At 39.2% G+C, this 26,560-nt stretch overlaps 1 protein-coding gene across 1 annotated transcript in view; it reads right to left on the reverse strand.

The window, feature by feature from the left end:
* Positions 1 to 26,560, reverse strand: part of NBEAL1 (neurobeachin like 1) — a 185,556-nt gene that overhangs the window by 150,104 nt on the left and 8,892 nt on the right. Inside the window, exons 2-5 of the mRNA XM_049773321.1 lie at positions 11,735 to 11,826; positions 4,274 to 4,435; positions 1,933 to 2,014; positions 621 to 748 (exon numbers count right to left, since the gene is read on the reverse strand). Of these exons, the coding sequence (XP_049629278.1) occupies positions 621 to 748; positions 1,933 to 2,014; positions 4,274 to 4,435; positions 11,735 to 11,826 (464 nt within the window). The remainder of the gene's footprint in view (positions 1 to 620; positions 749 to 1,932; positions 2,015 to 4,273; positions 4,436 to 11,734; positions 11,827 to 26,560) is intronic.

Here is a 26,560-nt window from a genome sequence, read left to right on the forward strand (position 1 = left end):
TTATGTTTGTCTTGCATCTATGAGACGCGTATGCATTCTCTTTCTCTCTCTCTCATTCTGCACAGTTCTAAGGAACTTCTTTTCTTTCCCAACTCATCCCACCTTTCCCTCTCCTTTCCCTTCCTTCTTTTTCCTGCTTATGGGCAACACTCAGAAATAGGCTACTCTAGCTCTGTGCAGAGAGTTGATCCTGGCTATACTCAGGAGACCACTCAGTTCTAGGGTCAAACCCCCACTGCAAGTGCTACAGCCCACATAGCTCTCTCTGTTCCTACTTACGTCTTTTCTAAATGCTGCCAACTCAGGCTTTGCTAAGACAGTAAGATTGTTAAAATTGACTTCAGTGAAATTTGTTTTTTTATTTTTAGCAAAGTAAGTTAGCTGAAACTGTCCTTTCATTGGTTCATTACCTATAACAGGTTTATCCCTATCTCATAAATAAAGAGGTCATTTATACATCTTACAAACTGCTTACAAACTCTTTCACAGACAAGAACTCGCTGGCTCTGAAGAATAGCATATATTATAACATTCAAATACTAAATAACAAGAACAAAAATAACAGGCTAATAGCTTCTCTCATCAAAAATGAATAAATAAACAAGATTTACAGGACATACCCTGAAATTCTATGCCTCCAATTCCGATATGGATCGTATAAACTTTCACAAAATGCCAATGCATGAATCACAAATTCTTCAATAGAAGTTTGATCTGCCAATTCTTTCTCCTTTTTTTTGCTTTTTAACTGAGAATAAAGTTAAAGTTGTAATTGCTCAGTAATATGAACTGTTTATAGTATTCTTATCAACCATTATTAAAACCATATTTCATTTAATGTGAAATACTAAATTACTTTTATTTAAATAAGATTGTTTCATTTAAATTAAAGAGTCAGATATAATCACTTATACTCATATCTATAATAATATAATCATAAAATGAATGGAACCTCTCAAATTTTAAACAATTCCTACAAAGGGTTTCAAATGTTTTTCTAAACATCTTTTCCAAAACAATGTTTTCAATAAGAAAAAAATGTGATGATTATTTCAATACAAAAAATGGTAAACTGTCATTTGATATGGCCATTAATAAAACACATTTTGAACTAAAATTTTATTTATTTATTTATTTGGTTTTTGGGTCATACCCAGCAGTGCTCAGGGGTTACTCCTGGCTCTATGCTCAGAAATCATTCCTGGCAGACTCAGGGGATCATATGGGATACTGGAATTTGAACCAGAATTCGAACCAATTTGCATCCTTCTGCATGCAAAACAAATGCCCTACCTCCATGCTATCTCTTGGGTCCCATGAACTAAAATTTTAAATGGTTTATTTGTTTTAGGTAATGTACATAACATGTCTGAAAAATAATGTCCAGTGATAATTCTCAGTTAATACTTCCTCTGAAAATCATTTATAAATAATATATACTACCAGGAATATTATATATATGTATAAAATTACTAACAATACATATAACTATATTAACAATGCACATATCAAATTTTTGGTTTTTGAAGCACCCATCAGCTCTCAAGACTATGCCCAATAATTCTCAAGGGACTCTTCCAAAAGTATGCAAGGAACCATGTAGGGTTGAAAGGCCACCTATATACAAATGCACTCTAGTCCTTTGAGCTAATTATATTTTAATTATATTTTAAATACCACCAGTTATATTTTAAAGAGTAATATTTTGGGCTGGAAGGACAGTACATCAGTTAAGGTGCTTGCCTCGTACACAGCTGACCAGGGTTCAATTGCAGCACTGTATATGGGTCTCCAAGCATCACATGAGTGATCCCTGAGCAGAGTCAGGAGCACAACCTGAGTACTACCAGATATATCCCCAAAAATAAAAATAAAAAGATTAAAACCTTATTCTAAGTTAAACAACAAAAGGGATGCATTAATTCAACTCACTTGCTGAATATAGAGTGTTGTCATGGTGATGACATGATTAATGTATGAACAAGTCCCAATTTCTTCAACATTTGATAGATTTCTGTGAAAAATTCAAGAGAAATATAGAAATATTTTAGCAATTATCAGTCGTTTTTCTATTATTCCTACATTCAAAAGCAATGATGAGTCAAGTAAAAAATAAATAAGGGTATACTAAATTCTAATTTTTCTTTCTTTTTCTGGGGATGTATGGGGGTCACAGCAGGCTCAGGGGTTACTCCTGGCTCTACGCTCAGAAATCACTCCTGGCAGACTTGGGAGACCATATGGGATGCCGGGATTCGAACCACCATCCTTCTGCATGCAAGGCAAACGCGCCCTACCTCCATGCTATCTCTCCGGCCCCTCTTTTTATTCTTTTTGGTTTTTGGGCCATACCCAGTGATGCTCAGGGGTTACTCCTGGCTATGTGCTCAGAAACCATTCCTGGCTTGGGGAATGATATGAGATGCTGGGGGATCGAACCACAGTCCATCCTAGGTTAGCACTTGTGAGGCAAATGCCCTACCGCTTATGCCACTGCTCTGGTCCCCAAGTACTAATTTTTCGAATTAAGAGGCAATGAGGCCAGAGTGATAGGGCAGCGGTAGGGAGTCTGTCTTGCACATGGCTGATCCAGGACAGACCTGGGTTCAATCCCCCGGCATCCCATATGGTCCCCCAAACCAGGATTGATTTCTGAGCGTAGAGCCAGGAGTAACCTCTGAGTGTCACTAAGTATGGCCCAAAAAAACAAAAATAAAAAATAAAAAGAGAGGCAAATTATATATAGTATTAAAAGAGGCTTAAAAATAGGCAAATTTCAAAAGATAAGATACCTCAATCCAATAGATCTCAGTGTGTGTCTATGTGTGTGACTGTGTCTGTATACCTTTCTCTGTATGGCCAGGACTTGAATCTGGCAATGTCTGAATCTGATTTGATATTTTCCTTTTTTTTTTTTTTTTTTTGGTTTTTGGGCCACACCCGGCGGTGCTCAGGGGTTACTCCTGGCTGTCTGCTCAGAAACAGCTCCTGGCAGGCACGGGGGACCATATGGGACACTGGGATTCGAACCAACCACCTTTGGTCCTGGATCGGCTGCTTGCAAGGCAAACGCCACTGTGCTATCTCTCCAGGATATTTTCCATATTTGAGTGTGGATACTCTACATAAATTCTCTACCACTGAAATACATCCCCTGGGGCTGGAGAGCAAGTACAGCAGGTAGGCGATTGTCTTGCATGCAGCTGATCTGTGTTTGATTCCCAGCATCCTGTATGGTTCCAAACAGCACCAAGAGTAATTCCTCAGTGCAGAGCCAGGAATTACTCCTGAGTATCATCAGCAAGTGTCACACAAGAGAAAAGGGAAAGGTATACTCTTCAAGTTCTCTCAAAATGTTTTATTAACATGGAATGTGCACAAAAGCAAAACACCTGAGTTCTTTTTTGATTTGTTTTTGTTTTGTTTTGTTTTGTTTTGTTTTGTTTTGTTTTGTTTTGGGGTCACAAGTGATAGTAATCCAGGCTTCTTCCTGGTTCTTCACTCACAGATTACTCTTGGCAGTACTTAGGGGACCACATGGGGTGTTGGGGAGGGAACCCAGGTCAGTCGCATGTAATAAAAGCATCCATCCTACTTTTTGTACTATCACTCCAGACCCATATCTGAGCTTTATAGAATTACAATTTCCATAAGTAAGGGTCAAGCTCTGTGTTACTACAAAGCTTCCTATTTGATACTTATACCCACCAAAAAAAAATTTATCACAAACCTAATCATCTATAATCCTAGAAAACAAATTATAAAATAATTATGCATTCTTGGTAAAAATTAAATAAAAGATAGAGAAAAAATTAACAATATGGGGCGATAGGGTGTTTGCCCTGCATGCGGCCGATCCAGGACAGACCCTGGTTTGATTCTCAGTATCCCATCTGGTCCCCGGAACATGCCAGGAGCGATTTCTGAGTCAAAGTAACCCCTGAGCACCGCTGGGTGTGGCCCAAAAACAAACAAACAAACAAACAAACAAAATTAACAATGTACAATAATAAAAGTTTATGTTTACAGATTAAGGCAATATAAAAATACCTAGTGCAATAATTTCTTGGCTAGATACAAACTACTGTTAATTGCCTGTAAAGCACTCTTTTCAACAGGAGAATCTCTAACTAGATATAGTGTTAAAATACAACAAATTACAAGTCTACTATAAAAACTGTACTCTACCTTTTAAGTATATTATGAAGAATAGAATTAATAAATGTAGTTTAAGTTGGTAATATTTAAAAGTTCATTATTTTGTCCCAGATACCTGCAGAGAATAATGAAGAACTTGACAAGCAAAATTGACAAAGCTTGTTGCTCTTCCTCTAACCCATCTGCCACTTTCTGCACACAATGAAGCAGCTGAATTCGCAGAACCTGCAGAATATTATCAGGAAGCAAAGATATTCCTGGAGGCACATCATCCACTCTAAAATGTAAGGAAACAAAATAAGAATATTAAAGCAGGAGAAGAAAGTCATTGTTAATTCATTTATAATTTTCTTTTCCAGTCATTGGTACTTGAGAAGAATTGTGGAATCAATGAAATAGTAAAGGGGCTGGAGTGGTGGTGCAAGCAGCAGTACTTGCCTTGCAAGTACTAAACTAGGACAGACTGCAGTTCAATACCCTGGTGTTCCACATGGTCCCTCAAGCCAGGAGTGATTTCTGAGCACATAGCCAAGAGTATCCCCTGAACATTACTGGGTATGCCCTCCCCCAACAAAAAAAAAAAAAAAGAAAATTCTAAACATGGAGCCCTGATCATTAATAGTGCTAAAAATCACAGCTGGCTAAAGTAATTTTTAAGTGACTTCCAAAGAAAGGAGACATTTATAATTCATTATAATGAGTGGATCTTAAGAATATTAGAAGCCTTCATTCCAACATTTCAAACATTCAATGATTTCAGTTCTTTTTTAGGTTTATTTTTTCAGTCACACTCGGAAGTGTTCAGGGGTTACTCCTGGCTCTACGCTCAGAAATTGCTCCTGGCAGGCTCAGGGGACCATATGGAATGCCAGGATTCGAACCACTGTCCTTCTGCATGCAAGGCAAATGCTTTACCTCCATGCTATCTCTCCGGCCCTAATGACTTCAATTCTGACTCCATATAATCCTTAAGCTCATGATTTTAAATGTTGCAAATGCTTCAAATGAAAGCACGTTTAAGCCAGAGAGATAGTATAGCAAGTAAGGAGGGTGCTTGCCTTGCACACAGCCAATATGGATTTGATCCCTAGCACCCCATGAGTCCCTGAGTCTATTAGAAGGGATCCTTGAGCCAGGTGTGGTATGTGCTCAGGGCAGTAAAATATCCCCCAAAACCAAAACAGTAATAATCAAAGTACTTAAAAAAAAAAACACAACATTTTGACAGTCTCATGAAGAAAATCCTTTAGTAGAATGTGATACACTCTATAACAACAACGACAAAATCAAAGTCCATAGCAAAGCTCAATCCATTTTATACTTCAGCTCCTATTTTAGTCTCTAGACTCAACTTACCTGGAATTATCCTCTCTGTATACTTGCATTCAAAAGCCACAAAAATCTTCCTTTTTATAAATTATTAGTGCTCCAGATACTTTCTTATCAACCACCATCCAGTTTTTCCTTTCCTTTTAATACATGTATATAAACAAGACTCATTTTTTGTTTGTTTTTGTTTTTTTTTGGAGGGGGGGGACACCTGGTGATGCTCAGGGGTTACTCCTGGTTATGTGCTCAGAAATCGCTCCTGGCTTGGGGGATCATATGGGATGCCGAAGGATTGAACCACGGTTCATCCTAGGTTAGCAAGTGCAAGGCAGACGCTTTACTGCTTGCGCCACAGCTCCAGCCCCAAAATAGGACTCATTTTTTAATTTTTTTAATGATAGAAGTCCTTTTGTGACTGAAAGTATTTCCTTAATAACTCTAGTATTTTACCCCAACAACTAACTTATCTCTTCTGACTAAAAACTATGTGGCCTTTTCAAGTTCTCATGATTTAGATTCAGTAAAGATTATCTAGAAGTGATCTTGAGAACTACAATAGTGTAGAAACAATGGGAAGCAGAAAAATGAGAGAAACAATTGCTACTTTCACTTGAACTTTTCCTTAAGAATTTTCTTCCGGGGCTGGTGAGGTGGCACTAGAGGTAAGGTGTCTGCCTTGCAAACGCTAGCCAAGGAAGGACCACGGTTCAATCCCCCTGTGTCCGATATGGTACCCCCAAGCCAGGGGCAATTTCAAGCACTTAGCCAGGAGCATCAAACGGGTGTAGCCCGAAAAACCAAAAAGAAAAAAAAGAATTTTCTTCCTTTGGACCAGAGCAATAGCATAGCAAATAGGGCATTTGCCTTGCATGTGGCCAACTCGGGTTCAATTCCTGGCATCCCATATGGTCCCCTGAACCTGCAAGGAGTAAGTTCTGAATGCAGAGCCAGGAGTAACCCCTGAATACCACAGGGTATGACCCAAAAACCAAACCAAACCAAACCAAAACATAACAAAAGACCCACAATTTTCCTTTTCAAACGGTAAACATAGGTATAGGAAAGTAGACAATGGTGAAGGAAACAGTGTTGGAAAAATGTCTGCATGAAACTGAATCATGAATAGTTTTTTAAATCTGTAATTCATGGTGAGTCAATTAAGGAAAAATGAATTTCCCTTATTTTCATTTTTAATATGTCTAGTTTCTTAAAAACTGAACACTATTTTTGTATCCAAGATGTTTTTTTTTTTTTTGTGGTTTTTGGGTCACACCCAGCAGTGCTCAGTGCTCAGGCTCCGTGCTCAGAAATCGCTCCTGGCCAGGCACGGGGGACCATATGGGACGCTGGAATTCGAACCGATGACCTTCTGCATGAAACCGATGACCTTCTGCATGCTTTACCTCCATGCTATCTCTCCAGCCCCATCCAAGATGTTTTCTAAGGCTCTATTCTTTTTTTTTGGGGGGGGGGCCACACCCAGCGATGCTCAGGGGTTACTCCTGGCTGTCTGCTCAGAAATAGCTCCTGGCAGGCACGGGGGACCATATGGGACAATGGCTGTCTGCTCAGAAATAGCTCCTGGCAGGCATGGGGGACCATATGGGACACCAGGATTTGAACCAACCACCTTTGGTCCTGGATCGGCTGCTTGCAAGACAAACGGCGCTGAACTATCTCTCCGGGCCCAAGGCTCTATTCTTAAGACCAAAAATAGAAGCTTCAACCCATAGGCCTTAGATACAATAAACAGATCAGGATATAAGTCCTAAATGTATTTTAGAACTTATAGTGGGCCCTTTACATGTTATTAAGAGAAGAGTTGACCACATCAGAAGGAGGAGGCTACTGGGGCCGGAGAGAGAGCATGGAGGTAAGGCATTTGCTTTGCATGCAGAAGGTCGGTGGTTCGAATCCTGGCATCCCATATGGTCACCTGAGCCTGCCAGGAACAATTTCTGAACATAGAGCCAGGAATAACCCCTGAGCGCTGCCAGGTGTGACCCAAACCCCCACTCCCACCCCCCAAAAAAAAGAAGGGCCGGAGAGATAGCACAGCGGTGTTTGCCTTGCAAGCAGCTGATCCAGGAACTAAGCTGGTTGGTTCGAATCCTGGTGTCCCATATGGTCCCCTGTGCCTGCCAAGAGCTATTTCTGAGCAGATAGCCAGGAGTAACTCCTGAGCACCACCGGGTGTGGCCAAAAAAAAAAAAAAAAAGAAGAAGAAGAAGAAGAAGATGGAGGAGGAGGAGGAGGCTACTCTCAGCTTCCTGGGACTGGCAAAGAGCTGAAGAGAGAGCTCAAAAGCAAAATTAATGATGTAAAAAAGCTTGACAAAACAATGTCAACACCCATGACAATTAGATAACCATGTGCAAGAAATTAAAGATTAATCCATAACTCACACCTTACAGAAAGTCTGTTCAAAGTGGATTAAAGATATTGAGTTAGCTTGGAATCATGAAGTTCATTAAGGAAAACATAGGCAGAACACTCCAAGACTTAGACTTCAAAGGAGTCTTTAATGATAGGATGCCAAGGGCAAGGGCTATAGCAGTTGTCCTCAAACTATGGCCCGCGGGCCACATATTGTATTTGTATCTGTTTTGTTTCTTCATTGCAAAATAAGATATATGCAGTGTGCATAAGAATTCGTTCATAAGTTTTGTTTTTACTATAGTCAGACCATCCAATGGTCTGAGGGACAGTGAATTGGGCCCCTGTTTAAAAAGTTTGAGGACCCTTGGGCTATAGCATCAAATCTGAATAAATGAGTCTCCTCAAACCAAAAATTTCTGCATGGCAAAAGGAACACCAGCTAAAATTAAAAGACAGCTGAGTGGGAGAAAATATTTGCACTCAACACATTAGATAAAGGATTGATATCTAGGATATAAAAAGTATCTAGCGGGCCCAGAGAGATAGCACAGCAGCGTTTGCCTTGCAAGCAGCCAATCCAGGACCAAAGGTGGTTGGTTTGAATCCTGGTGTCCCATATGGTCCCCCGTGCCTGCCAGGAGCTATTTCTGAGCAGACAGCCAGGAGTAACCCCTGAGCACTGCCGGGTATGTCCCAAAAACCAAAATATATATATAGAATATACAAAGTACTCACAAGATTAGCTCCACAAAACCTAAAAATCCCATCAAAAAATGAACAGACATTTCTCTGAGGAAGGCAAACAGATGCCCAACAGGCACATTGAAAAAATGCTCTTCATCACTAATCATTAGGGAAATCCAAATCAAGAGGATAGGGGCCTTGCACATGGCTGCTCAGGATGGACCTAGGTTCGATCCCCAGCATCCCATATGGTCCCCTGAGCCAGGAACAATTTCTAAAAACATAGCCAGGAGTAACCAGTCCCTGAGCATCACCAGGTGTGGCCCAAAAACCAAATCAAGACAATAATGAGACACCATTTTATACCAGTGAAAACGGCAAATATAAACAATATTGGGAACAGGGCCAGAGAGATAGCATGTAGGTATGGTATTTGTTTGCCCTGCATACAGAAGGTCGGTGGTTCGAGTACCAGCATCCCATATATTGGTTTTTGGGGTTACTCCTGGCTTTATGCTCAGAAATCGCTCCTGGCAGGCTCAGGGGACCATATAGAATGCCAGTATATATGTATATGTATATGTGTATATATATATATATATATATATATATATATATATATATATATATATATATATATATATATATATATATATAGGGAACAATTTGTGTTGGTTGAGATGCTGGTGGAAATGCTGCCTGGTTCAACCTGTATGGTAAACAGTATGAGGGCTTTCAGTAAACTGAGAATCAATCTGATATATCACCTGGCAATCCCACCAGGACAGAAAAATACAGGTCCACAAGATGTATGTATGCTCACCACCATTCATTACAGTATTCAGTACAATAGCTAAGAGTTGGAATCAACCTAGATGTTCAAAAACAGACAAATAGATCATAAAGATGTGGTATATACCGTATTTTCTGGCGTATTAGACGACTTCTGAAATAAAAAAAAAGTCAACTGAAAATCGGGGGTCATCTTATTCACCGAGTATATCCCGAAAAATGTTTCAATATGCCGATAAACGAAAATTGTCTGAATATTGTCACAAAACAAATTTTCCAACTCGATCCTGCACCAATCACTGCAAGGCTGCTCAGACCGCCTCTCTAACTCAGCCTTTCCAAGCACGCTTTTTTTTTTTTTTCCAAGCACGCTTTTTATGTACGCAAATTAGACAATGTTCTGGATCTGAATCTACACTGTAAAAAGCCTGCTCAGATTGGCCAGAGTCAGAGAGATGTCTATTACAGCATAACCTTTGAACCTTTGCTTGTTGGGATTGGCTCACTGTGGTCCATACAGTTGCAGCACAGGAACGTTCTGTCTGATACAGCGAATATAGGCCTAAACCTACGTTTTAACTGCAAATTAGGCGGTTGTCTTATACGTCCAGTCATCTTGTACGCCGGACAAATACGGTATATAAAATGGAATACTACAAAGCTGTAAGGAATGATACAATCATGCAATTTTCTGCAACATGGACGGAACTGTAAGATACTATGTTAAATGAAGTAAGCCAGAAAAAGAAGGATAAACACAGAATGATAACACTTATTTATATGTGGTATTCAGAATAACTGCATAAAGGAATGCAATGGTTTAAATGGGAGTTGTCAAGAACACTCTAAGCCTCAGAGTATAGTGAGGAGAAATAAAGAAATTGAGTGGAAGGAAACACAAACATGAAATGACTGGGGACAGGGGACAGAGCAATATAGCATAGCAATAAGGCATTTGCCTTGCATATAGCCAACACAGGATAGACCCTAGTTCGAATCTCGGCATCCCATATGATCCCCCGAGCCTGTTAGGAGCAACTTCTAAGCACAGAGCCAGGAGTAAACCCTGAGCAATGCCAGGTGTGGCCCAAAACCAAAGAAAAAAAGAAAAGAAAAGAAATGATTGGGGAACAGAGACCAAGGGGTCTCAAGTGTATTGATGGTGTTAAGAAAGGATAGAACTAAATTTCCAAGCCGGAGTCAGCAACAATGAAATCATGAGACCCAAACTTTAACAATCAAAACAAAATAAGCCTGTTAATCTGGCAGGCTGGGTAAAGGGAATGGTGGCATGGAATGGACTCTGAGAAAATTGGCGGAGGGACATCAACACAGGTGATAGGAATGGCCCTGAAACATTGTTATGTCAGAAACGCAAATAAGAACTTTATAAATCACAATAGCATTAATAAAAAATTTTAAAAAATCTCAACACCCGGGGCCGGGCGGTGGCGCAAGAGGTAAGGTGCCTGCCTTGCCTGCGCTAGCCTTGGACGGACCACAGTTCGATCCCCCGGCGTCCCATATGGTCCCCCAAGCCAGGAGCAACTTCTGAGCGCATAGCCAGGAGTAACCCCTGAGCGTTACCGGGTGTGGCCCAAAAACCAAAAAAAAAAAAAAAAATCTCAACACCCAAAGTTCCAAGTGTTCCTTATTTGAACATAATGATGTTCAGGGAGGGTGACAGACCCTGTTTCATTGGGCAATGAGCAAATAAATTCTGCACTGGCATCTCTTTGCAGGGCCTATTCTACTTTTATTCCTTATAATACAACTGTCATTTAACACTTTCACTGAGCTATATAAATCATTTCCTTAAACAGGGAGAATATTTGAGAATCTCCAACTATTATTTAGTAGGTCAGAAGTGTGGGTAGCTTACAAGACTTTAACTAGTATCTAGTTATCTGACACAGTCTTATGAAGAACTATGTCACTAACTTTTGGAATCTTTCTAACTCTGAATATTATAGCAAACTGAATGACAGCAGTGGCAAACAACAACAGAGAAAGTTCTAATAGGGATGTTCAGCATAATCAAAAAAGATAGATGTGGGTCTGGAGCGATAGCACAGCGGGTAGAACATTTTCCTTGCACGCTGTTGATCCAGGTTCAGTCCCCAGCATCCCATATGGTCCCCGATCCTGCCAAGAGTGACTCCTGAGCGCAGAGTCAGGAGTAAACCAAGTGCCACCATGTGGTCCAAAAAGCAAAGAGCCAAAAAAAAAAAATTAAAAAAAGATAAGATGCGATAAATGAACACATGAAACAAAGTTATACAGGATATACGTGACATTTAACTGCTGTTCTTGTTAGCAGTCACCAATGATGTCTTTGTGACAAAAATTAAACTCACCCAAGAGTAAAAAAATTACATTTATACATACATACCTGGTGGGCAGTTTTTCAAAATCAACATCTAAGAATTGCTCAAAACTAGAAACAAAATTGTCCAACCATAGCTTCAGATAATCGGGATCTTTCTGAAATAAGAAAACCATAACAGTAAATGTATTTACCAGGGAGAAAAAATACAAAATGATAAATATAAAGCATTTATATGAACTACATAATTTATACATAGTATATAATATGTAGAAAGTGCTGTTTTTAAATGTGTATTAGGCTTAGTTAATTTGTAAATGGCTTCCCTGTAATTTGCTTGAAAAGGCGCAATGGGGGCCGGGAAGGTGGCGCTAGAGGTAAGGTGTCTGCCTTGCAAGCGCTAGTGTAGGATGGACCGTGGTTCGATCCCCCGGCATCCCATATGGTCCCCCCAAGCCAGAGGTGGTTTCTGAGTGCATAGCCAGGACTAACCCCTGAGTGTCAAACGGGTGTGGCCCAAAAACCAAAAAAAAAAAAAAAAAAGGTGCAATGTCCTATAAAACTCTAAACAACTCTCCCTCTACTATCTGTAATCTTATTCCTTATTGTCTTGTAATACAATAAGCACCAAGCCAGATAGACATGCTCCCATCTAAAGATTTTTGCAATAGCTCTACCTAAAAGGTTTTTCCACAGAGACCTAAATGACTAATTCCCTGATGTTCTTCAACTCATTCTTGAAATGACATTATTGCACTGAAGCCAATTTTCATGCTTACCACGCTTTTTATTTTGGTTTTGGTTTCTCTCATCACATTCAGTGTTGCTCAGGGTTTGTTCATCTCTGCACTCAGGCATCACTCCTGGTAATATTGGTACTTGTATGTCATGCCAGGGACTGAACCCTACGTTAGCCACATCTAAGGAAAGCAACCTTTCTTACAATATCTAATGTTCTTACTAGTCTTAACCTGCCCTATTCTATTTCCCTATCCAGTGGTGCTTCCCAACCTCCAGTCATTTCCATTATAAACACAAACACACATACAAACTCATGCAGACACCTATGTTCAGTAGCCAGGATATGGAAACAACCCAAATTTTCAAAGGATAAAGAAGTTGTGGTGTATATACACAATGGAAAATCATGAAATTTTAAGAAAACATAAAATCATACATCTTGTTGAAGTATAAGCAGAAATGGTTATAATGTTTAGAGAACAAAATAAGAAGGAAAAAGGACTGCATAAACTCACTGTGGTACAAAGAGACAAAACAAGGAAAGAGATAGCACCAAACAGTGACAAATGCTTGCCTTTGGATTACAAACTCAGATTACAAACGAGTGGGGAAAGAGAAGGACTAGAAGTGACATGAGGAGAAATAGTGTATCTTGGCACTATTTTGATGGTGGTGGGTTACAGTAACATTGTATATCAAAAGCATAAACTTTAACACCGCTGTAAAAACAAAACAAAGAAACAGCACAAGCAGTCAGAAAGAAAGAGAGACAGAGAGTGAAAGAGAGAAGAGGCATTGGTGAAAGAAAGTGGACACTAAAAAAGACAGATGTTAAAACACCTTTACACTTGAAACCAATTGTGAATTTTAAAGTCATACATTTTGTAATTCATGGTCACTAAGTTAAAAAGAAAATGAAAATAGGAGCAACTATCTTTCTTTTTTTAAACTTAAGCTCCTGGCAGGCACAGGGGACCATATGGGACACCGGGACTCGAACCAACCACCTTTGGTCCTGGATTGGCTGCTTGCAAGGCAAACACCGCTGTGCTATCTCTCCGGGCCGCAACTATCTTTCTTAAACCCTCTGTAAAACTGAAAAAAGTTACATTCCTAAACATTCCATGTGGCCAATATTACCAAATCCAAATCCAGATAAGGAACTCAAGTAACTTATTTCCGTAAAATAAAAACATTACACTACAAACTAACAATCCTAAAAGAATGTTCCCAGAATAGTGAGACTGTTGCGACCTTCTGTGTATTTGTTTTTTCTATTAATATAATGTTCCAACATCAGGTCATAAATTGCTACTTACCTACATTATTAGAAAAATAAGATGGAAACATTTTAGAAACAAAATTTCCTATGAGTAATTTTCTCAAGAAAGTTTAATTACTTATTTTCATTCCTTTCTAAGTATAATATTACCTACTTATTTATTTAAGATAAGATCCAGAAATACAAGGTTAGATGGAGTTTTCCTTATCTGTGTTCCTTGTTAAGAGAAAAGAATTATCTCTCTGTAAAGTAAAACAAAAAACATTCTTATAATGTCATAAAGAATTAATGCATTTCTCCTCATATTTTATTTAGGAACTCTACTGAATCCAATTCAGAGTCTGATGGTCAGAAGTCCGGGTGTTTGGCGAGTGCAGAGCTCTCCTTGGAACTCTCCCAGTAAATGGAGCAAACATAAGGACAGAAATGATACTTAAATTTGGAAATGTTTCCTTTAGTAAGAAGTTAAGCAGTTACAGATTTTACATCTGTCAGGTGCTAAGCAGTATAGGGACTTTTTCTTTCTTCTCTCTCTCCTCTGTGTCTCTCCTCTTTCTCGCTTTCCCTCCTTTCTTCCCTCCCATCCTCCTTCTTTCCCTCTCCCTCACTCCAGCCCAGACACTGCCTTGCCATAAGTGACCCTCTCAACAATTATAAATAACTATTTTAAGAATCCTGATATACACACAATTTTATTCTCTCCTTCAATTCACAATACTCCAACTCTCATACATATTCATCATCAATACAATTAAGGATACTTCATTGGACACCTAGTATTTAGCAAATATTTAAAAAGTGGGTTATCATTATCATTATTAAAGATACATATTTGGAGTGGAGTGATAGCAAAGCAGATATTTGCCTTGCATGTAACCAGCCTGGATTCAAACCCTGGCAGCCTATATAGTTCCCGAAGCACTGCCAGATGAACCAGGAGAAAAAGCAATCAGCACAGCTAGGTGTGGCAAAATAATAATAATAATAATAATAATAATAATAATAATAATAATAATTACACTTTTCTCTGTTATCAAATCAATAACTTAAATGGAAAATAAGCAATTATAAAAGAAACTCAAATCATATTTATTTTACTAAGATGTTTATATAATCATCTCAGTTACCATTATTTTGTGATAGTAGATTTTTTTCGTTTGGATTATTACTAAATTTCTCTGGTCTTAATAGCTCAGCTTCTTCCATTTGTAAACAGCTACCAATGGGTATCTGTGAAATTTAAATCTAATTATCTCTTTTCTCCTGTTCAGATATTTTCTTTTTTTTTTTCTTTTTTTCTTTTTTTGGTTTTTGGGCCACACCCGGCAGTGCTAAGAGGTTACTCCTGGCTGTCTGCTCAGAAATAGCTCCTGGCAGGCACGGGGGACCATATGGGACACCGGGATTCGAATCAACCACTTTTGATCCTGGATTGGCTGCTTGCAAGGCAAACACCGCTGTGCTATCTCTCCAGGCCCTGTTCAGATATTTTCAGTGTATCCCGAAAACTACTGAATGAAATGATGTCTAAACAGAAATATGCTGTCCAATACATTGTCCACTAATCAAATACTATTATTTAAATAAAACTAAACCAGAGAAGGCTCTTCTTATAATATTAAGTCTCCTGCTGTGTGGTTATAGTTGATGAAAATTATTTCACCAGACAATTTCACCTAGTTATCAAGGGGTAGGGTTACACCTAGACAGTGCAATGACTTTGTTTCTCAATGCACTATATATGTGTATATATATTTGTTTATTTGTTTGTATGTTTTAGAACCACACCCAGTGGTGCTCTGGGGCTACTCCTGGCTCTGAGCTCTGGGGCCTTTCCTAGTAGTGCTTGAGGAATGGGATGCTGGGGATCCAAGTCAGGTTGGCCACATACAAGGTAAATGCCCCACACGCTGTGCTATTGCTCCATCCCCTCTATGCAATTTTTTTGTTTGTTTTGGGCCACACTCAGTGGTGCTCAGGGTTTACTCCTGGTTCTGCACTCAGAAATCACTCCTGGCAGCCTTGGGGGACTATATGGGTGTCAGGGATAAAATCCAGGTTGGTCCCAAGTCGGCTGTATGCAAGACAAATGTCCTGCCGCTGTGCTATCACTCCAGTTCCATCTATGAAATATTTTAAGTGTTTCTCTAACTTGCAAATCTATAAACATTTAGATATACATGTCAGGCACCTTCCAGGTACATTTTCATTAGCTCATTTAAGTTAGTTATATTATGTATATACTATGTATGCATGTATATTTACAACATAAACTTCCAAATATATATTTTCCAAAATTCATCCAAAGAAGATTAAAGTCTAAATTCTATCCATAAAATAATATTAATAAGGCCAGAAAGAGTTCAACAGTGAGGGCAACTGCCTTTACTCGCCTAGTCAGGATCCATCCCCAGAATTCTACATGGTCCCTGGAACACCACAAGCTATAATTCCTGACAGCAGAGCCAGGAATAACTCCTGAGCATTAATAGGCATGGCTCAAAAACAAAAACAAACAAACAAAAATGTAATCCCTAAGTGCAGAGGCAGCCAGGAATAAGCCCTGAGGATCAGTGGGTGTGGTTCAAAATTTAAAAATAAAATAATATAATTAGGGGCCGGAGAGATAGCATGAAGGCAAGGTGTTTGCCTTGCATGTACAAGGATGGTGGTTTAAATCCCAGCATCCCATATGGTCCCCAGAGCCTGCCAGGAGCGATTTCTGAGCATAGAGCCAGGAGTAACCCCTGAGTGGCGCCGGGTGTCACCCAAAAATCAAAAAATAAAATAAAATAATATATAATTAGTCTTTTAGATTAAACCTCACATTCTTTCTATTTTGATATAAACTAGTCATTTCAAAAACTCGACCATGGGCTGAAGGTATATATAGTACAGTTGGTTGGACTCTTGCCTTGCATGTGGCTGACCCAGATTCAGTGCCACACAACCTCCAGTACCCCCCAGGAATAATCCTTGAGCACAGAGACAAGAGTAAGCCCTGAGTACTGCCAGATGTAATTCAAAACAACAACAACAACAACAAAAACTCCCCAAAAAACAATGTCATAAATAAGTGTGAACCCTATACCAACCAGATCAATCATATGTTAGGCTCTTTATTTAAAGACAAATAAAAAGTAATCTTGTCTTCAAAATATTTAATAAATAAATGCAAACAGCAAAAGTATTAGTTATAAGTAGTGTTAATAAATAGAAAGAAGAAATTGACTATGCCAAGGTTAAAGGAAACTGACTGGTAGACGCACTTAATATCATTGCTCATAAGCAGATGTTATAAAGAACACAAGGGATAAGAGGCATTCCAGAAGAAATTAGCAGAATTTTTGTTTTGTTTTGTTTTGTTCTTGGGCCAGACCCAGTGGTACTCAGTGATTATTACTAGATCTGCACTCAAGAATGACTCTTAGTGGAGCTCAGAGGATACTAGGGATTAAACTCAGGTTGGCCACATGTTAGGCAAGCATTCTACCTGCTTTATATTTAAAGATGTAAAAATGTACAGTATTTGGTACTTTTCTTATGTATAAATGGCACCAAGCAGTAAAACAGGCAGGAAGACAGACAAGTGAGAAGGTTCATTTTGTGACTCAGAATAGTCATTTTCACCCCATTTGAGTGTGCCCTGAGAAGAAGGCTCCACTTCACTCTATGGCCACACATTCTTCTAGCCAATGATCCACACCAAAACCCATTTTAAAACAACTGCACACTATAAAGGTCACAATGAGAAAGCAACACAGAACCTGACCATGCTTAGTGAATGAAGATGGTAGTTCTGAAGACACAATTAGTGTCTGCCACCTACATAGCCTCTCTGATAAAGACTTTAGAAAGGAAATGTTGAGCATTTTCTCTGTGTTCAAAGAACACAGAGAAACCATTCTTTGAAGAGCCAGTCAATAAAAATGAAGAAGAAATGACAGTATAAGTGGGAAAACTTCAAACAGAAATGAAAACTGAAAAATCTGATAGGTAAAATGAAAAATTCACTGGAAGGCCCTCACAAGCAGTTATAGCTGCTGAAGAGAGAATCAGTGAGCTCAAATGAGCTGCATAACACCTTCATACAACAGCAGAAGATGGAAGAGTCTTCGAAGAAATGAAAAGATGGAAAAATTGCTCAAAATAAATGAACTGATAATAGAACTTTGAGATAAATTCAACAGAAAAAAATGACAATCATCGGGGTTGCCAGAGAGCCAGGAAGAAAATGCCTATAAGAAGCAACAGTCAAAGACATCATTGCTGAGAAGTTCCCAGAGCTGAAGAGCACATGCACCAACATCCTGGATGCCCAAAGAATACCAGCTAAAATAGACTTAAAGGCACATCATAGTCACAGTGATGAAAACTAGAGCGATGGAATACTGAAAGCAGTAAGATCAAAAAAGGAAATTACAGGGCTAGAGCGACAGCACAGCGGTAGTGTGTTTGTCTTGCACGCAGCTGACACAGGACGGACCGTGGTTCAATCCCTGGTCCCCCCAAGCCAGGAGCTATTTCATTTTTTTTTTTTTTAGCCAGAAGCTATTTCTGAGTGCATAGCCAGAAATAACTTCTGAGCGTCACTAGGTGTGCCCACCCCCCCAGAAAAAGGTGCACATGGCCAACACAGGATGGACCTGGGTTCAATTCCTGGCATCCCATATGGTTCCCCCGAGCCTGCCAGGAGTGACTTCTGAGCTCAGAGCCAGGAGTAACCCCTGAGCACCACCACCACCACTGGGTGTGGCAAAAAAAAAAAAAAGAAAAAGGAAATTACATATAAAGGAGCATCCTAAAGATCTACAGTAAATTTATCACAAGGAAACCTTCAAACCCAAAGGTAGTGATAATATATAGTGAAAAAACTCAATGAAATGAACATTTCACCAAGAATACTTTAGCCAGCCAAACTCTCACTCAAGTTTGAAGGAACAAAACAAAGCTTCAAGGATAAACAACAGCAGAGGAACTTTACAGACTCAATATCAACTTTAAAAAAATGGGTGTTAGAGAGATAGCATGGAGGTAAGGCGTTTGCCTTTCATGCAGAAGGAGGGTGGTTCAAATCCCGGCATACCATATGGTCCCCTGGGCCTGCCAGGAGCGATTTCTGAGCATAGAGCCAGGAGTAACCCCTGAGCAGTGCCGAGTGTGACCCAAAAACAAAACAAACGGGGCCGGAGAGATGGCACAGCGGCCTTTGCCTTTCAAGCAGCCGACCTAGGACCTAAGGCGACTGGTTCAAATCACAGCGTCCCATATGGTCCCAGGTACCTGCCAGGAGCTATTTCTGAGCAGACAGCCAGGAGTAAACCCTGAGCATCACCGGGTGTGGCCCAAAAACCAAAAAAAAAAAAAAAAAAAGTGAAAAAATGACTTGATCTTTGCATGCATGACTGAAACCCAACTACAATCATATTTGTAATCAAGCTGTTTAAATTAAGATATATAAAATTAAAAAAAAGATATTTAACAGAATAAGATCCAAAAAATATCCCAATTATTTTCATTGCCTTGTCTCTGATAAATCATAAATCTGATTATCCATTAGGTGAAAAAATGTTGAGAAACAAATTTTAAAAAGATAATTTCTATTTTAAAGTTAGAGCCTGACTCTCATGTATGTCCATGCTATATGTAGTACTTATCCCAAGGAACAAAATTTGGTGTTTCTAACAAGGATCTTTTTTTATCATGCCACCTGTTCCATCAACCTTCTGTAAGGCAGCTAAAAAAATTCAAATATATTGTCCCCTATATAATCCTTTTTCAATTTCCTGCATTTCAACAAGAATTCCAACAGTTGTTTGATACAACATGTGTGTGTGTGTGTGTGTGTGTGTGTGTGTGTGTGTGTGTGTGTGTGTAAAATGACTTGAAGGAGTTACTTTCAGGCACAATAAACCCCACAATCACAGCAAACTTCTCTAAAAAGATGACACAAAATTTCGTGACAATAATTTCTCTCAAGGTCAATGAACTAAATGTGTCATTTAATCCAATTAAGAGACAGAGTAGCAAAATGGATCATAAAATTGAATCTAACTTTCTGCTGCCTGAAAGTATTAAATGGTAATATTTTCCAAAGCATTAGACAGATTTAATGTACTCCCTATAAGGATACCAGTAACATTTGTCAAAGAAATAGATCAAACACTCCTGAAATTCACATGGAACAATAAACCTAAAACAATAAACCTAAAACAATAACCTAAAACAATCCTTGGGAGAAAGAAAATGGATGCCATCACTTTTCCTAACTTCAAACTCCAATATCAAACTGTACTAAAAAGTAGTAGTCATCAAAACAGCATGGTATTGAAATAAAAACAGACCCTCAGACAAGACCAATAGAATGGAATGGATTTGACTATCTTGAGACTGACCCTCAGGTACATGATCAACTGAATCTTTGTTAAAGAGCAAGGAATACAAAGTGGATCAGGGAAAGCCTCTTCAACAAGTTGTGCTAGGAAAGCTGATCAATTACATGTAAAAAAGGGGGAACTCAGACATGTCTTTAATCTGTGCACTTAAATCAAATTAAAATGGGTTAAAAATCTTGATAACAGGGGCTGGGAAGGTGGCACTAGAGGTAAGGTGTCTGCCTTGCAAACACTAGCGTAGGACGGACCTTGGTTCGATCCCCCGGTGTCCCATATGGCCCCCCCAAGCCAGGGGCGATTTCTGAGCGCATACTCAGGAGTAACCCTGAGCGTCAAATGGGTGTGGCCCAAAAACCAAAAATAAATAAATAAATAAATAATAAATTATTTTGTGCCTGCCAAGGAGGCATGCTTGGGTGTAGATTACAATCGATCCCCAACTGGGGACAATGGTTGAGGAAACATCACTAGAATGGTGAGATTGGTGTTGAAACACTGAAGTGGCATTAACAACTGTATTTTGAACAACTTTGTAAAACATAGTTTAAATAAAGTAAATAATATATATGGTATTTTCCAGCGTATAAGACGACTTTTGAAACAAAAAAAAAGTCAACCGAAAATCGGGGGTCATCTTATATGCCGAGTATATCCCAAAAAATGTTTCAATATGTTTCGATAAACGAAAATTGTCTGAACATTGTTGCAAAACGAATTTTCCAACTCGATCCTGCACCAATCACTGCAAGGCTGCTCAGACCACCTCTCTAACTCAGCCAATCAAAGCAGGCTTTTTACGCATGCAAATTAGACAATGTTTTGGACCCAAATCTACACTGTCAAAAGCCTGCTCAGATTGGCCAGAGTCAGAGAGGAAGTCTATTACAGTATAACCTTTGAACCTTTGCTTGTTGTGATTGGCTCACTGTGGTCCATACAGTTGCAGCACAGGAACGTTCTGTCTGATACAGCGAATATAGGCCTAAACCTATGTTTTAACTGCAAAACTAGGGGGTCGTCTTATACGCCCAGTCGTCTTATACGCGGGCAAATACGGTAATATAAAATAAAAGCAAGAGCTCTACAATCTTGAGAATGAAAGATACACTAAGATACATGAAAACAAACAAAAAAGAGGATTAACAACCCAATCAATGTATTAAAAAGTAAGAGAGGATGGGTTCGGAGCAATAGCACAGCGGTAGGGCGTTTGCCTAGCACACGGCTGACCCAGAACAGACATTGGTTCGATCCCAGGTTTTCCATATGGGCCCCCGAGCCAGGAGCGATTTCTGAGAGCATAGCCAGGAGTAACCCCTGAGCATCACAGGGTGTGGCCACACACACACACACACACACACACACACACACACACACACACACACACATACACACACACACACACACACACAAAACCAAAAAAATAAGAGAAGAGGCTGGAGAGATAGCACAGACACAGGTATTTGCCCTGCATGCTGCTGACCCAGGAGGGACCCAGTTAGATCCTGGCATCCCATATGGTACCCCAGCCTGCCAGGGGCAATTTCTGAGTGCTGCTGGATGTGTACCAACAGCCAGTCAATTAACCAGTAAATAAATAAAGTTTAAAGAAAGATACTGGTGTATTGGGTAAAATAAAAGACTGCAAACTAATGCAAGTCTGGTATGGTTGATTCATAACTTAAAAGTAGTAAAAGCCACAATAAAAATATCTTGATATCTATGTTTAAGGTTTCTTTTTCCAAAGTGGCTTGGAATTGTTAACTATTGTTTTTAATGACAATTGTTTTAATTGTTTTAATGACAAGTATAATGTAAAGAACTTGGAAAATTTAGGATATTTTTTCCTAGAATGAAAGATAAAATTGAGTTATAATCCATCAGAGTCATTTTGTGGTAAGAACTTCTAAAGAGTTTTTCACTTCTCTGCTCTTAAAAGGCACTTTAACAGGGAAGCTAAGAAAATGAGATGAGTTTGCTTCTAGCTCTATAGGGGAAATCCATTATACTTACTCAGACTGGTTTCTTGACTTTGGCTTCTATTTATCTCTAAGACCATGAAAACAGAACTCAAATTCACCATGATAATGGCTTCTATTCTCCCTCTATCCATTCTGCTTTCACTAATAATTAACATAATAATGAGTATCTTGCTAAATTCCAGTTTTTTAATATTAAGATGTCTCATAAATGTCTTGAGAATATTAAGTGATTTCAGAAGTCAAGTTGGTTAAGACAACCTAAACTTCTTTATTATTCAAATAAAAAATCTATATAAATACTAGTTTTTCTCATTCATACTTCATACTTGCCTGGTACATGCTCTAGGACTGTTAAAGTATTATCCATTATCCATTCTTTAAATCCTTTAATATATGTTGCTCATTCAATAAATAATTTTTTCAATTATTTTGTTTTGTTTTTGGGCCACACCCGGCGGTGCTCAGGGGTTACTCCTGGCTGTCTGCTCAGAAACAGCTCCTGGCAGGCACGGGGGACCATATGGGACACTGGGATTCGAACCAACCACCTTTGGTCCTGGATCGGCTGCTTGCAAGGCAAACACCGCTGTGCTATCTCTCCAGGCCCAATAAATAATTTTTTATGGAATTTATGGCCTTATTCGTTTTGCTTATTATTACATCTAGGACTAAAGCCTAAAGGGGAAACTGATTCATTCTAATTAGAAAAGCAGACCCACAGATGAAGTCATAGTCAATTACTTCTTCCACAATGCTTTTCTTCAAGACATCTGAATGTAACATTACTGATTACTCACTTCTTTAGAACACCCATCTACTTTAATTTAAAAAAAATTTTTTTTTTTTTGGTTTGAGGACCACACCCGGTATCACTCAGGGCTTACTCCTGACTCTGCCCTCAGAATTACTTCTTGGGTTACAGGAACTATATGGATGAAAAGGATCAAACCTAAGTTGGCAGCATACAAGGCTAATGTACTTACTACCCACTGTACTATCATAGGAGAGAGTAAGAGAGAGAAAGAAAGAGAAAGAGAGACAGAGACAGAGAGAAACAGTAGGCACCCTCCAATTGTACCTAACACCTCCCTAGATCTATCTTTCCAACAACCTCAGGAGGTGGTATGATGCACTTTGGGAAACACAACTCTATATTCTTCTTAAATAGTGTTTTCTTTGCAAGACTCATCTGTCTCTTACTCATGTAATCTTCACTGTCAACATGACTCTCAAATCTGTATTTCTAGCACAGACCTCTCTTCTGAACACCAGAGCCATTACGTGGGAGTACGTCTCTATCATTATGTTCCACAGGCAATGCAAACTTACATGTTTATCTGAAAACCTAGTGAATTTGTATCAGCTAACTTGGTAAAGCACCAACTTCCATATTAAAAACGAAAACAGGGCCCGGAGAGATAGCACAGCGGTGTTTGCCTTGCAAGCAGCCAATCCAGGACCCAAGGTGGTTGGTTCGAATCCCGGTGTCCCATATGGTCCCCTGTGCCTGCCAGGAGTTATTTCTGAGCAGACAGCCAGGAGTAACCCCTGAGCACCGCCGGGTGTGACCCAAAAACCAAAAAAAAAAAACCTGAAAACAACTAAAAATTAATTTAGACTTTTTTTCATGTTTCACGGGGACATAGGGAACTGCTAACAACAATTTCACCTTTCACTGAAGAAACTAATTTATTTTTTATTTTTTATTTATTTATTTTTTTATTTGTGGGTCACACCCAGCAGCGTTCAGGGGTTACTCCTGGCTCTATACTCAGAAATCACCCCTGGCAGGCACAGGGGGACCATATGGGATGCCAGGATTCAAACCACCAAAACCACCGACCTTCTGCATGCAAGGCAAACACACTACCTCCATGCTATCTCTCCGGCCCCTCACTGAAGAAATTTAAACTTCGATACTTCTGAGAAAATAATAAAAAGATTTTTGTTTTTGTTTGTTTTGTTTTTGAGCCACACCCAGCAGTGCTCAGGGGTCACTCCTGGCTGCCTGCTCAGAAATAGCTCCTGGCAGGCACAGGGGACCATATGGGACACCGGGATTTGAACCAACCACCTTTGGTCCTGGATCGGCTGCTTGCAAGGCAAATGCCCGCTGTGCTGTCTCTCCGGGCCCGAAAGAGATGTTTTGGTTTGTTTGGTTTTGATTGTTTTTTTGGGCCCCACCTGGTAGGGCTCAGGGCTCTGGCTCCTGACTCAGGGCTCAGGCTCCTGGATCCGTGGCTCAGAAATTACTTCTGGTAGGCTTGAGGGGCCCAATGGGATGCTGAGGATCAAACCCAGGTTGGCCATGGGCAAGGCAAATGGCTACCCACTGTGCTATTGCTCCAGCCCTCAGAAAAAGTTTTTTTAATAGGAAATTTTATGTCAGGATTTAAAGTGTGCACCAGGGGCCGGCGAGGTGGCGCTAGAGGTAAGGTGTCTGCCTTGCAAGCGCTAGCCAAGGAAGGACCAAGGTTCGATCCCCCGGTGTCCCATATGGTCCCCCCAAGCCAGGGGCAATTTCTGAGTGCTTAGTAAGGAGTAACCCCTGAGCATCAAATGGGTGTGGCTGGAAAAAAAAAACAAAAAACAAAAAAAAATAAATAAATAAATAAATAGTGCACCAGATGTGCTTTAAGTTAAAAGACTAATATTAAGACAGGTTAATATTCCCTTTCTAATGATTAATCCCATGTGTACTGAAGACAGATACTGCACAAATGGGAATGCACAAGTTTAGTATAGAGCCCTGGGTTGATCCCTGGTATAAACCTAGATATAGCCCCGAATACCAGGAGTCTGTCCCCCACCAATATTTGTTTCTTGCTTTCACATCTAAATTACCAAAACAATCACGTATCTGGTAATATCTCTATGCCAATTATTTTTGTTTTGTTTTGCTTAGAGTCAAACACTATTTTCCATGCAAAAGACCTATTAAATGTGGGTTAAATTACAGGGGCTATATGTACTGATACATCTCACTATAAGCTTCACTTAGGATTATAACCAAAATTGTACAAATAACTTATACTTCCTTATTAAAAGGGCTCTTGTGGGGCAGGAAAGACAGCACAGCAACAGAGTTTCCCTTGCACGTAGCTGACCCAGGACAGATCTGGGTTCAAATCCCAGCATCCCATATGGTCCCCCAAGTCAGGAGTGATTTCTGAGCGCAGAGCTAGGAGTCAGCCCTGAGCACAACTAGGTGTGGCCCAAAAACTAAAAATAAATAAATAAATAAATAAATAAATAAATAAATAAATAAATAAATAAATAAAATAAAAGAGTTCTTGTTAATTCCATTTTTCTAGGCCTATATATATAAAGAGGTACATGCCTTTTATCTGAAATAAAGCATTTCTAAATTCTATTTACTTTATGGAGCAAAACTTTTACTCTAAAAAGGAAGTTTACTCTGAGCTCATAGCAAAGCTATCTATTTTAGTCATATTCCAGATTTAGAAGGACAAAGGGCAATCACAGGAAATAGAGCATCACCAAGATCCAAAACAAACTTGGTTTAAAGTACAGCAAAACAAAACATAAAAAATATTAATATTGAGGATAATTAAGTACTCTACATGGAAGTTAAAATAAACTAAAAATTAGTTTTATTGCTAATGAAAGGCAGTTTCATCATTACTGAAGTTGTCCTTTATTAAACAATGTAAAGGCAAAATAAGTGATCTAGAGATGCTACAGAGATAGTAAAGTAGGCAATACATTTGCCTTAAACACAGCTGACATGGGTTTGACCCCCAGCATCCCATATGACCACTAAGCATGAGCATCATATATATATATATATATACTAATCTATGTATAGTGATCTATCTATATATAATAATATATATACTCAAATTCATAGGCATTTTAAATATATTTATCCATTTTTCCATTGGACCTATGAGAAAATTAAAATATAATGAATGCAAGTAATCTGTAAAGGTCAGAAACAATAACTCTTGGCAGCAAACTCTAGCTTCAAATAAAAAAAAATTATTTTTTTGGTTTTTGGGTCACACCCGGCAGCACTCAGGGTTTCCTCCTGGCTCTACACTCAGAAATCACTCCTGGCTGGCTCAGGGGATCATATGGGATGCCGGAATACAAACCAGGTCCCTTCTGTGTGCAAGGCAAACACCCTCCCACTGTGCTATCTCTCCCACAAGCTTCAAAATTTTAATCCAATTATTCCCATTCCCCCGCCAAAAAAAAAGTCCTCAACAAAAATGAACTACAAATTTTAACCCATACTACTATATTCCATAAAATCATCTTTTGGGTCAATTTGTATTCTTTTGCTTCAAATAAAGCATTTAATTTTTTAACCAAATGGGGGCTGGAGCAATAGCACAGCAGTAGGGCGTTTGCCCTACACATGGACAACCCAGGACAGACCCAGGTTCAATTCCCGCCATCCCATAGGCTCTCTGAAGCCTACCAGGAGTGATTTCTTTTTTTTTCCCCCACCCCTGGGAGTGATTTC

The sequence above is a fragment of the Suncus etruscus genome, chromosome 5, assembly GCF_024139225.1.
Source record: "Suncus etruscus isolate mSunEtr1 chromosome 5, mSunEtr1.pri.cur, whole genome shotgun sequence".
In the NCBI taxonomy this organism is placed as follows: domain Eukaryota; kingdom Metazoa; phylum Chordata; class Mammalia; order Eulipotyphla; family Soricidae; genus Suncus; species Suncus etruscus.